The sequence below is a fragment of the Zootoca vivipara genome, chromosome 10 (assembly GCF_965207765.1).
Source record: "Zootoca vivipara chromosome 10, rZooViv2.hap1.1, whole genome shotgun sequence".
NCBI lineage: Eukaryota > Metazoa > Chordata > Lepidosauria > Squamata > Lacertidae > Zootoca > Zootoca vivipara.
This window is the reverse complement of record NC_142593.1, coordinates 26686882-26699613: the sequence shown is the minus strand read 5'-3', so window position 1 is coordinate 26699613 and position 12732 is coordinate 26686882. Positions and strand designations below refer to the sequence as shown.

At 38.2% G+C, this 12732-nt stretch overlaps 1 protein-coding gene across 3 annotated transcripts in view; it reads right to left on the bottom strand.

The window, feature by feature from the left end:
- The window catches only part of KIAA0825 (KIAA0825 ortholog), a 195318-nt gene that overhangs the window by 147444 nt on the left and 35142 nt on the right, over window positions 1-12732 (bottom strand). For 2 of the 3 annotated variants that reach the window (XM_060280188.2, XM_060280190.2), the window contains exons 6-9: window positions 11430-11597; window positions 5453-5547; window positions 2990-3217; window positions 766-1031 (exon numbers count right to left, since the gene is read on the bottom strand). In XM_060280188.2, coding sequence (XP_060136171.2) covers window positions 766-1031; window positions 2990-3217; window positions 5453-5547; window positions 11430-11597 — 757 coding nt within the window. The remainder of the gene's footprint in view (window positions 1-765; window positions 1032-2989; window positions 3218-5452; window positions 5548-11429; window positions 11598-12732) is intronic. The other variant, XM_088652791.1, reaches the window with a different exon arrangement.

Below are 12732 nucleotides of genomic sequence, written 5' to 3'. Positions count from 1 at the left end.
GAAACGGAACACCAAAACCAGAGCAGCGCACGGAAACGTCGTTTACCTTCCTGCCGGAGCGACATTTATCTACTTGCACTTCTTTTGGTGTGCTTTTGAACTGCTAGGTTGGCAGGAGCTGGGACCGAGCAACGGGAGCTCACCTTGTCGCAGGGATTCGAACTGCTGACCTTCTGATCAGCAAGCTCAAGGGGTTCAGTGGTTTAGACCACAGCGCCACCCACATCCCTGACATGACATTACCCTCTCCCCAAATCTGATTTATATGTAACGTACGTGTCTCTGTGTGTGTGCACATAATATTATCTGTAAGTTGCTCCATGACAAAAAGTTTTCTGGGCAGCTTACAATAATTGAGTATAAAAAGCTTTAAAAACAAAATTAAACATTAAACCACAAATTCCAAAGCAATATAAATACAACAAGGAAAATAAAACTCACCACATCCACAACATTCAAACACAATTTTAAACCCAAAGTGGTCCAGACTACATGAATAATTTTAAAGGTCTGGATGAAGAAAGACAGGGCTGTAACTGTTCTGCTTTGACAAAAGTTTTAGATGCTTCTTTGAAGTCACAGTGGTGTACAGAGTGAATGCTAGATCATAGTAATCCAGGGTGGAAAGAGAAAAATTCAAGGCACTGGCAGAAAACAGCACATTGTTTTAAGTTGTTTCTTTTAAATATATTTGTTGTATCACTGAAATGGAATTGTTTGATTTACTGGTATTTATGGCTATTTTAATCAATACAACAGACTCACTTTCTAGTGGTATCTTTCATTAGATGCTGATACATATTAAAATGCTGATAGACATGCACTGCTGTGGAGAGAACAGTATACAAGTTCTGCAGTGGAGCTCTGGAAGGGACATCTTTACTTCTCTCCTCCAACCTTGTCAGGACAGCTGTTGCTACTTTGCAGCAAGCCTCTACAAAGTTTGCTCTAATTTCCTGGAGAGACTCATCTCTGCATGCCAGAGCCAGGGGAAGCAACTTGTCAAGTTCCTCCATGATGTCAGAACAAAACTAGGGAAATAAATGTGACATCCAGTTAATTTTATACTGACAGCATTATTTATACCTGTACAGTACGACAAATACTGCATTTGGCAAAAGACAAATGTAAGCTTCATATTGTTTGTACTTCCTTATATTAAAAAAGAAATGTGTACATGAAAAGCTTAGACCATGTAAGTTGAAGCTAATATTTGCCAAATTTATCTTTTTTTTAAAAAAAAAAACCACCTAGGAACAATTCAACTAATGAACAGAAGCCCTGTATGAGCACACAGGGGAAGAAAGAGGGGTCATATCATTGGCATGCTGAAATGTTTGCCCTGATGTAATGATGACCTTACTAGATTGAATTCCTTCATTGACATTTTTCCTATATGAAGAACTCCGAGATCTCCATAGATGCACACATTAACTTTTAATCAAATGTCAAAACAGACAATAATAGTGGTTACTTGTTTTTGAACTCAACTCCCTCCAAGTCCAAGCATGTTACTTGAAACTCATTGATTTGATTGAGATTTTCATATACTGTAATGGTTATAAGTGACTGAGTCCTGTGCACCTAGATATTGAATGCTTTTTTACTCCCTCTTCCGCCAAGTGAATGAAGAGCACTGTTTACCAAATGCTTCAGTCAGGGTAGGGCAGTAGCCTCTAGTATGGGCATTAAACATATACTGTAGTGTAGTCACACAGTTGACTCTAAGTAGTGCTGCCATAACTCTTGCCTTCATAAAAACAAAAGTATCTTATTATAAGCATGCACCTGGAACCCTAACTAGGTGGGGAAACATACTCTACCTACCCCTTTTTACTGCAAATTGCCCCCTCCTGACATGCTTCTCAGAAGAGAAGCGACAGTCACAGTCTTAACAAGTGATGTGGTTGCAGACTGCTTTGTTCCAGAGAAAGCCTCAAAAAGAGTCAGTTTATTAATTCAGTCACAGTAAAGGTAAAGGTAAAGGGACCCCTGACCATTAGGTCCAGTCGTGACCGACTCTGGGGTTGCGCGCTCATCTCGCATTATTGGCCGAGGGAGCCGGCGTATAGCTTCCAGGTCATGTGGACAGCATGACAAAGCCGCTTCTGGCAAACCAGAGCAGCACATGGAAACGCCGTTTACCTTCCCGCTGTAGCGGTTCCTATTTATCTACTTGCATTTTGACGTGCTTTCGAACTGCTAGGTTGGCAGGAAATTCAGTCATATAAGCGGTAAAATTCTACCTGGACAGTATCATTTCAGGCTGCAGTTGGATAAATTGAATGTTTGAATGCTACCCAACAAGAAAATATCCCTGAACATAAAAAAGGAAATTGAGGAGGAAGGCTGGGCTGAACTGTTTTCCTTGATGCACTCACTTTGTATGATAAGAGGGGTTTAAAAAAAGAAGAAGAAGATGAGGTGGTATTCAAACATGTAATACAGCCGAAGACAAGATTTGCAATTTAATTCTATGCCATATAAACTGACCCAAAGTGTGGAAGGAACTGGAGTAGAAGAGACTACTCTAGGTTGAGTTGTTTTTAATCTTCAATCCCCAATACACAACTCCATGAATTAGGCTTTAATTTTTCTCCCACTGTAGCTTCAGATCTGAACCCCTTCTGCCCCTGTGTGTTTTTATGGTTTTATATTCATTGCATTTTAGACTTTCCCTAGTGAACTACCTTACTAATGTGTCTCAGTCTCATCAATGCGTCTCCACCTACAAAATTAATTTCTTCGTGGGACAGAAATCCAGGCTATTTACTAAAATGGATACATTTTTAAAGTATTAAAATGGATACATTTTTAAAGTTCTTAGAATATATGTTGAGATCTATAAAGCAATATTAAATAATTTAGCACAGGTTTTCATTCCATGTATTTGACTCTTAAAATACTGGAAGTGCAAGTGCTCCAATGTGGGTAAACGAACCCGGCATTTTGTAATCCCCCTTAAAACTTCAGATCTTTTGATACATGCCTTTGAAATTTGTTTTGGTTGTTCTTCCTCATGGACTACTTCCCTGAGCTCCTTCATGTGCTGTACCTTTACAATATGCATCACATAGCAGGCAGCTGAAGTGTGTTCATTCTGCTCATGTTGAAGAATTTTATTGGAAAAATCTTCAACTGCAATTGTTATACAGTGAGCTACTGAAGAGGACAGGTCTTTAAATGCTTTTCTCCAGCCGAAATCTAGTATGGTAGTCTGAAATATAGAAGTATACAGACAAAAACTGAACAGTCAAATGTTTCTGTTTCAATTATACCTAAGCTGATCAAATGGTCTACTGAAGCTCTTTGTATACTTGATACACAATACACTTGGAACTGACTGACTCTTTTCTTCTGGATGTGGTGTGAAGGTGATATTTTTGCTGCTGTGTTATGCCTCCTCTCCCATTCATTTCACTGTGGCCCATATATGAAACATTTTAGGCAGCTTCCCTACCCACCTTCTCCATACACACACCACATCATGTCCCTCCTCATCCCACTGGTATGAAAGTGCTTTTGTAAACTTGCCAGAGTCCAAGCTTCAGCAATTGTCAGAAGTGTTTGGCGACTGGCTTGGGAAATGGGAGGTCAGGGTTAGCTGGCAAAGCAGGAACGTTTAACATTGCAAAATTTTAGATGGTCAAGCCTTTAATTTGCTATTGATTCCCATACCCCCACCCCTTGTTCTTTAAAGTTTAAGGGCAACAGCCTGCTCAAAATTTCTTTTTTGGGGGGGGAGGCATAGCGTCTTTAGTAATTACCCCAGAATGCTTCAGTTGGTATACAAACCCAGTGACTATAGCTGAGTGACTTCTTTCAGGTTCCTTTACTTAAAATAATCAGTTCACACATGCTACAAAGAGAAGCAAGCCAGATAGGGGAAACTCAAACTAAACTCACAACTCAGGAAAGCCACCCAAGTCCTGCACCCAGATGTTTTTCTTCTGGGTAGTGTGGGTATTAATTAAAGGCTGTTGCCGATGCCAACAGTGTCTACTTGCACTTCTTCAGAGAAATAATGTAAAGTGTTTTAATGCTATGGAACTGAGATTCTACGTGCTGTAATATCTGTGTTCTCTGGGTTCTGTAGATGCTATTGCAGTCAGTTTTATTGTTATATTTCTTTTGTATATTAAATGTTTTACTGATGATTTCTATTCATTATAAAGTGTTTCAACAAAACCTGGTGAGACAGGATATAAACAAAATAAATAATTGTATCCAGCGGAGTCGGCTCCCATCAGCAGAAGCAGGGATTGAGGCGATTTATGTAAATTGCCTCTGTCCTCTGCAGCTCTCCATGCCACCTCCCATGCTGTCCCAAAGCCACCACCACAACGCCACACACCCAAAGATTCTGGAGGAGCGGGACATTGTTCAGCTGACAAAATTGTCTGCTAGATCAGAGTCTTCAGTTGGATGCAACTCTGAAGATGTTTGAATGATGTTTAAATAAAGGAACAACGTATGTAAGAACTGCAGAGTTTGGGTTTTCTTTCTCAAACAGAAACTTGCTTTTGAAAGTGAGGGACTTTGTGAGGTGCAATAGGTATCTGCCATGTAAAGACAAAAAGTAAACATTTTCACTGGTAAGCCCTTACACTTCAGTATCACCAGTTCTTTGGATCCCAGCCCTAAAAGCTGAGAATAGCAATCCAGTTCATTTCTTCAGTAATCAGCTTTGTAATCCATTTGATGCCAAGCTTTGTTTCATTGATGATCTAAAATGTTGTATGTGTATATAACTAGGACTCTTGATCCTTGGTTCTAGATGAACTGATTAGTCCCCTTTGTGTTCTTTATTCAGTCTTATTAAGTTGCTGATAGTTGTTATATTTAAAATGTGATAGAACTGATTCATTAATTTGGGTCAGATGCAGCTCAAAAGCAATATATTTTACGGCTCAGTCGAAGTGGAAGAACTCCCCTCACTAGCTGCAGAAAGTGGCTTGTTTCTTGGTAATGCTAGACTATGAGAAATAGATATGAGTGCTTTTTATTTGTAGGATGATATGGAATATATTAATATGAAAAGAGCCTGTGCAAATGGCCATCATAAACTGTAAGAGCAAGCTTATGTAAATATAGATCCTCAGTTTTCAACACACACCTGAAAATACTTTTGGAAACATCGGGAACATTAAATAAAAACTTACAATGGCACCTTTATATGTTTTTATGTTCACTGCCTTTCTGATAGTGACTTTGGTCTTCTAATAGTGTTGCCACAAAATGGTTTAACAGCTTCTTTTATATTCACAAATTTTTGTATATGGTATTTTTTCTTTCCAGCCTTGGTCTTTGCCGGCTTAAATTACTAATGGCACTGAAATTATTAGCATCTTAGCATAAGGGATTTGTAATGAATATGTTAATAGGTCCTTATCTGTATTGATGGCACAGACAAAACAGGCTCCCAGAGAGTTTGACTCTTTATTTTACTCACCTCTTTTACCTGAAGTAACTGTTCAGGAAGCACACTGGTTTCATTTGCTCTACTTTCCCCTATTAAAAGCTCCCCACCAGCTTTCTTCAGAACTCCTGCACAGTATGACAAATGGGATCAAAGTTAAGATTAAGGCTGTGGAAAACTTGAAATATCAATACATTCTATAAAGATATTCAGCAAGCTGCAGTGGAATGTTAGCAATGAAATAAAAGTAAAATTCGGGTTGCAAACAAAATTCTCTTTTTGATAACTACATTTTGTTTTATTTAATTGTATATATATTATATACAATATTTATATATTTAAATGTTGGAATCAACAGTCTATTAAGATACTTACATAAAAATATTAGTAACTTAGAAAAAGTCAGTTAAAAATAAAATATTCAAAACTTTCTAACAATTGGAATCTACAGTCTCCCAACTTGCTGGTGTGGGAGATCTGTCCCCAGCTCATTGCAGCATTTGACATGTTTGTGGCCTGCCAGTAACAGACCCATATCTTTAAATAAATGTTTCTCCCAATCATATGTAAAGTAGGAGTTGTGCACTTTAGAGCACAAATTGGAGCCTAGCAGGAGGCATACCTGCCCAAGGATGCCTCTCCAGATAGTAGTCTGTTATGGAGCACCTTCGGATTGCACACCTAGTATGTAAAGAGGAGTATAACCTCATCTGGGATTGATTTCACACCAGCCAACTTTCCAACCTACACATTGACAATCTAATCTGGATTAAGTTTCAGAGGCTCTCCCATAGTCTCTCAAAGAATTTGGGGCTCATGCACACTTCTCCCACCACTTTCCCTGAGAAAGCCTGCTCTTTGCCACAGAATTGGAGCAAACAACAATCGGGTTTTCTGTGGATTGACATTTGCTCCGATTCAGTGGTAAAGAACAGGTTTTCCTGGGAAAAGTGGTGGGGCAAATGGCATACTGCTTAAACTCATTCTTTCTAGGCACGAGGCAAGCCAAGTGTCGACAAGCCCTTGTTCAAGAGTTCCACAGGCTCCGTGAGATTAAGTGGTGGAAAAGAGCAGTAATGCTGCTTGTCATCTGCATATTGGCAATGTTGCTGATCCAATGTGGTGTACTAATTAGAATGTGATATTAGGACCTGGCAAACCGACACATGAAGTTAACTTGGGCCAGTCTCTCTCAACCTCGTGGGTAGTTGTGAGGATAAATGGGGCAGCAGATTAAACCTATTGCTAGAATTTTTAAATATATACCACTTACACACCAAAATGGCTTCCACACGGTTTACAAGAATAAACCAGTGTGTGTGTGTGTGTGTGTGTGTGTGTGTGTGTACACACACACACCCAAACATAATTAAATGTGCAACAAAACAATTTCATCAAAACATTAAAAACATCCATGATTAAAATTTACAAAAATGCAAGCTCACTAAAACAGCACAACTGTTAAAACAGTTGAACCTTTGGATTCGTTAGCTAACTTGAGAGCACTTATACTGAAGGGTAAGATAGAAAAAATACTGGAGGGGGGGGGAAGAGACAAAACCTTCAGTGGTTTCATGCCTATGCTTGAAAATAATGGCAGATACAACCTATAGGCATGGGGTGGAACAGATATCACCCAGCACTACCTTCTGCCATCAGTTGTATTTCTGATCTGTGACTGTAATAAATCAATTCATTCATTCCTCTGTAATCAGCCACCCAGGAAGGATGTAATATTGTAATATTCTGCATCCTGGCTCCAATCCAGTCACAGAAGGACACCCATAGTTGATTATATCAAAAGTCTCTGAGAGGTCAAGTAGAACCAAGTGTTGTAATCATTCAGTTGCCAGCTTTAAGACATTCATCACAGTGACCAAAGCTCTTTCTGTCTCAAAGCCAGTCGTATCCAGTCTTGAATATGCATAGGAATGGGTTTACTAATCAGCTTTCTCCTAAACCAGTGGGGTTGAAAGCCCACCACCCTCTTTAGTATCTTGCCCCAAAAGAGGTTAGACTGGAAGGTAAATAGGGTCTAATCTTGGGGTTTTTGTTTTTGCAAGGATTGGTACCAATTTCAGGAACGAAGCACACACAATCTAATATCTGCTGATTCTTTAAGGGCAACAGAGACTACACCCTCCCTTAAGGAAACATTTACTATTTCTGAAATTCAAGTTTTGAAATCCACTCTGGCTACTGTTAATAATCATGATGGCTGGAAAGTGCTTGTGCCACTTTAAACCATTCAGTGATTTATAGTTTCTGTCTTTTATTTGCCCAGAAATATATAAACATTTATAGAAAAAAAGAAATCAACAACTGCAAATGCTTGTGTTTGCCAGATCCAGATGATTTACATCATCTGATAAGGAAATCAGCCCTGAGTGCTCCCTGGAAGGACAGATCGTGAAGCTGAGGCTCCAATACTTTGGCCACCTCATGAGAAGAGAAGAATCCTTGGAAAAGACCCTGATGTTGGGAAAGATTGAGGGCACTAGGAGAAGGGGACGACAGAGGACGAGATGGTTGGACAGTGTTCTCGAAGCTACGAACATGAGTTTGACCAAACTGCGGGAGGCAGTGCAAGACAGGAGTGCCTGGCATGCTATGGTCCATGGGGTCACGAAGAGTCAGACACGACTAAACGACTAAACAACAACAACAACAACAACAACAACAACAACAACAACATACAGTAAACAAAGGACATGAATCCCTATACAGTGGTACCTCTACTTACGAATAACTCTACTTACGAATGTTTCTACTTACGAATGGAGCTCCGTCCGCCATCTTGGATGCGGTTTAGATTTTTTCTACTTACGAATCTTTAGACAGGGTTGCTTCTACTTATGATTTTTTTTTCTCCCAATGCATTCCTATGGGATTCGACTTACAATTTTTTTCGACTTATGAATGTGCGTTCAGAACACATTAAATTCATAAGTAGAGGTACCAGTGTACTACTTTAACAAGAGAGATCCATTAAACACATTTAAAACTGACACTTCACTCTTTAAAAGCTAATATAGTATTACCACTATATGTATTTTAAGCAGTCAAATAAATATCCAAAAAGATCTGCAAGGCAGTATTCTTTCCCATAGTTTGCCCTGGGCAATGTGTGATAGTTATAGAGAAAAGGGATCTTGAAGAAAATTTAGCACCACATAAATTATTATTTTTAAGTGGGAGTGGGGAGATTTGCAAACATTTTGAGTGAGAATTTTATTTGTTAGTCCATTCCAATAAAGTGCTAACAAGTTAATGAAAATAAAGTCTTTCCAGCTGCTATGTTCTCAGTATAAATTCCATCTCCCCATCACCATGTTTCTTGAAAATAATCTTTATGAAAGAAACTGCTGCTGCTGCTGCTGCTATTTTTAGGATCTAAACACAGAGACAAAACTAACATTTTATGATTTAAAAGGCTACCCATTACAGCAGTGACTTTGTAAATGTGATCATGTTATTCTTTTACAGTGCTTTCTAGAGATTTATATGAAGTAATAGATTTCTTCTTAAGCTGTGAAGGGAAGACCTTTGCAAATCTTTCTAGTCCCCTGAGGCAAAGCTTGAAAACCTAAGGCCTTGACAAGTTTGCCCAGAGTGGTTTCAAAGAGCTCCACTGGAAAAGGCTTTTCTTGGAACTCATTATCAGATCTGTCTAAAGTTCACCTTTCTCGCTGAAATGGAGGAAAAAAAGGTGAGAGGAAGATGAAAAGTGTGTTAGATGTTTTTGAAAATCTCAACAAGAGACTTCTGAAGGACCAGAGGAAAGAGAAATCATACCAGAAGGGCAGAAGGAGAATATAATTTGACCAAGCATGCTTCATTCCAAATAAGAATGTTCTGCTTTATCCATGACTGCTGCTGAATGTTCCAGGTTCCTTCAAAGGATTGTATTGCCTGTGATAATGAACGTACTAGGTATGTCTGAACATTCCACTAATTTAATTGCAGTATATAGCAAGAATGGAACAGCAGGAATGGACAAGATCAACAAAGGAAAGGTTAATTTTTTTCAGCTGGTACCTGACAAAATCAATGTATTACTCAAATTTTGGTCAATTTTAGTTCTAGAAAAACAAGGAAGCGAAGTCAGAATATACTCAAAGCCTCAAAACTTAGTTGAAAATGACAAATATAACACCCTTGCCCTGATGACACAGAATTCACAGTGGGAAGAAAAACATTTTCACTTTTTTCATTATCCAAATCAAATTCATATTAGGTTAAGAATTCCTCATCCATTATGTTTCAATCCATGTTTTTCTAAGCCAACTGTTTTTGCATTCATGCAACTGAAGACTTATTTCAGATTGCTCTTTTTAAAATTTCGGTCAACGTTTTTTCCAGGTTATTACCTGATACTTCACGTATATATGGCCCTCAATGAGAACTACTTGTGTCTCTTAGTATAAAGACAAAGAATTAAATGTAAAAAGAAAAGTGAGCATGCTGAAATCAAGTGGAACACTTTTGAAATTATTGTTCTAAATGAAGTTCTGTGTTTTATAGAAGTAGAGGTAAAAGAATCAAATTCCAGAGAATTTAAACTAAGTTGAAAAAAAGAGTCCTGATTACTTCAGCATATATTCTCTGATAGTGTTCATTTCCCCCCACTATGTCCCTTGGTGCTATTGTCTGCCATGTGGTTACAATCAGAGAGCATCAGTAGGCAGTGCTTCCTTGAGTTGTAACTTCTATTTTCTGCCACCTAAATTGGCCTTCATAGGTTTCCATTGTGCAAACTGCAAAGGAACTTGTCTTGATGGCAGCGAGAAGTAGTGTGAACTACGCATCTCTCTTTTCTTTGCAGGTTTTTTCTTTTTTTGGTTCACAAGCAACCTCCTACCAAAAGCAGAATCTGCAGAAGAGACTACTTCCAAGGGATAATGCTATGAAAACGTATGAAGAGAAGCCCAGGTGGCCACCTTGCAAATTTCCGATGTAGAAGCCTTCGACCTCTCCGCCCAAGCAGCAGCTATAGTCCTAGTGTAATGAGCTTTACAAACCCTGGGAGCCACTTTACCCTTAACTACATACGCCTCCCTAATACAGTTCCTTAACCATCTAGCTAAGGAACTCTTAGAAGCCATTTGACCCCTCTTAAGACCCCCTAAGAGTACAAACAATCTGTCAGAAGATCTGAAATCTTTGATTTTTCTGAGATAAACCCTAAGTGTTCTTCTTACATCCAATTTATGCAGCCATTGCTCTTTGTCATCGCTGGGTCTAGGAAAAAAAAAGATGGCCAAGAAACCTTCTGGCTTAGCTGAAACTCACGATACCACCTCTGGCAAAATAAAATACTGTATAATATGAGGAACTTCTCAAAGAACCACTTTATTTTTGATGGAGCTTTACAAATGTTGGGTACATCATGATACCCTGAACAAAGAAAAACTAAACTTTCTGTTATAGTGTCAATTTTTTCATTTGTCTAACTAACTTCAGTATAATGCTAATATGAAAATATTGCAGGGCTCCAATTTATTCCATGCTGAGAAAACCCAGCCCACAGACAAAGTAGCCTAGTTGATTTGAAATGCAATACCTGGAAAAGAAATATGGTGGCACCATCCAAAGTACTCTGCCATTGTACTTCTATATTGCTTCCAAATTTCTTCTCAGGTTACTAATAGGTCTTTCCTTCTGCCATAACCCCTGCGAAGATACTGCTGCCCCTCCCAATGGCTTGCTGCTTCCTAAAACACACTTTCAATTCAGATCTCCCCACTCTGATCAATAAACTAATTATAATTTTGGGCGATTATTAAATCTTTCGTCATCTTATAGCTAGTAAGTTCATGTTTATGTTAATTATGAAAAAGTGAGAAAAAAATATTTCAAAAGACTCCAGAGTATACCAGAAATAAGTTGACATTACGGGATTGACAAAGAGGTATGTTATTTTCTCATCCCAATTATTCTATCTAGTGAATTTCTACAAGGCAATTCTTTTGAAAGAAAAATAAGATAAGTGGGGGAAAATGTACATTACCTTGAACATTTCTGTTCTCAGAAAAACATGGTAATAACAGCATTTCTGAAGATAGTTCTTCAACCTTTTCTTCCATCAACAAAAAAAGCTTTATAAGCTCAGAAAGACATCTGAGTTGATGTAGTGTCAAACAGAAGTTTCTCCCTTTTCTAGAACATTCTTGAGCCGCTGCAAAACAAGTGGGAGAAATTAATTTCATACAATATCTATATTGTAGCATATTTATATAAGTGCACTAAAATACATCAAATGTGATATATAATATCTCCTACATCAACAATATTACTAAAAATGATGTCTGTATAAAGAATACCTGTATGAAATGTGGGTCACTATAGATAAAAATTTAAAACTTTTGTGATGCCTCTGAGAAGGGTCTGTTTTTCTTAACCAGGCAAGTTCAGAAAATTAGTGTTGACTATTTCTCAAATCCACAAGAATTGTATTATGATGTACAACAAAGTTGCATATTGTCATTAATACTGTTCAATAGTTGAACATCTATGAAGACATTGGAATAAATTATCCAGACATCTGGGGTGAGATGTTAATAAGCTAAAGAAACCCAGTTCTATTTTTTATTTTCAAAAGTTACATAACCACAGATCACGGCCTAGAATAACTGGGGCCCCTCTTAGATTGCATGAAAGCAAGTAGATGGAGACTGAATCCAGGCAAATGGGGATAGTGAGGTTACCTATTCAAGTATTTCCAGGTAGAATTCTATCTGTAACCAGTATGTGGCTTCTGGAGGCTCAAGAGATAACATGATATTTCAGCTGTGATCCTTTCTGTAGATTTGGAATCTAGCAACTGTAATTTAGTACTGTACTGCACAACCTTGAGAAACATTGCTGCAGTGCATTCAGTAAGTAAATCTACACTCATATGAAAATTAAAATACTGTCCATTAAAAGTTTTGTAAATGAACCCCAAAGAAAGGATGAAGTTCTGTCCATGTGGTTGGTGAAATCTATGTGGATCAGGATCAGAAGTTTTTTGGTGGTGGCAACTCAGTTCCTACAAAAGGATGGAGTCAATTATTAAATGATAAATAATTGATTTTTGAGGGATTTCCCCCTCTGAGTTATGCATTTACATTTTGCTAGTCATTGAGATTACAGTAAGCAGAGAAAGTGAAGCTAACAACAAATGTATAAAGGCTATTATTCTTACAACAGTTTCTGCTCCCATCTGGGGACTCAACTAGATTGGTAAAGAAAAAGCAATTTATATGTGTTGCATATGCGATATAACAGGGACCCAGGTGGCGCTGTGGTTAAACCACTGAGCCTAGGGCTTG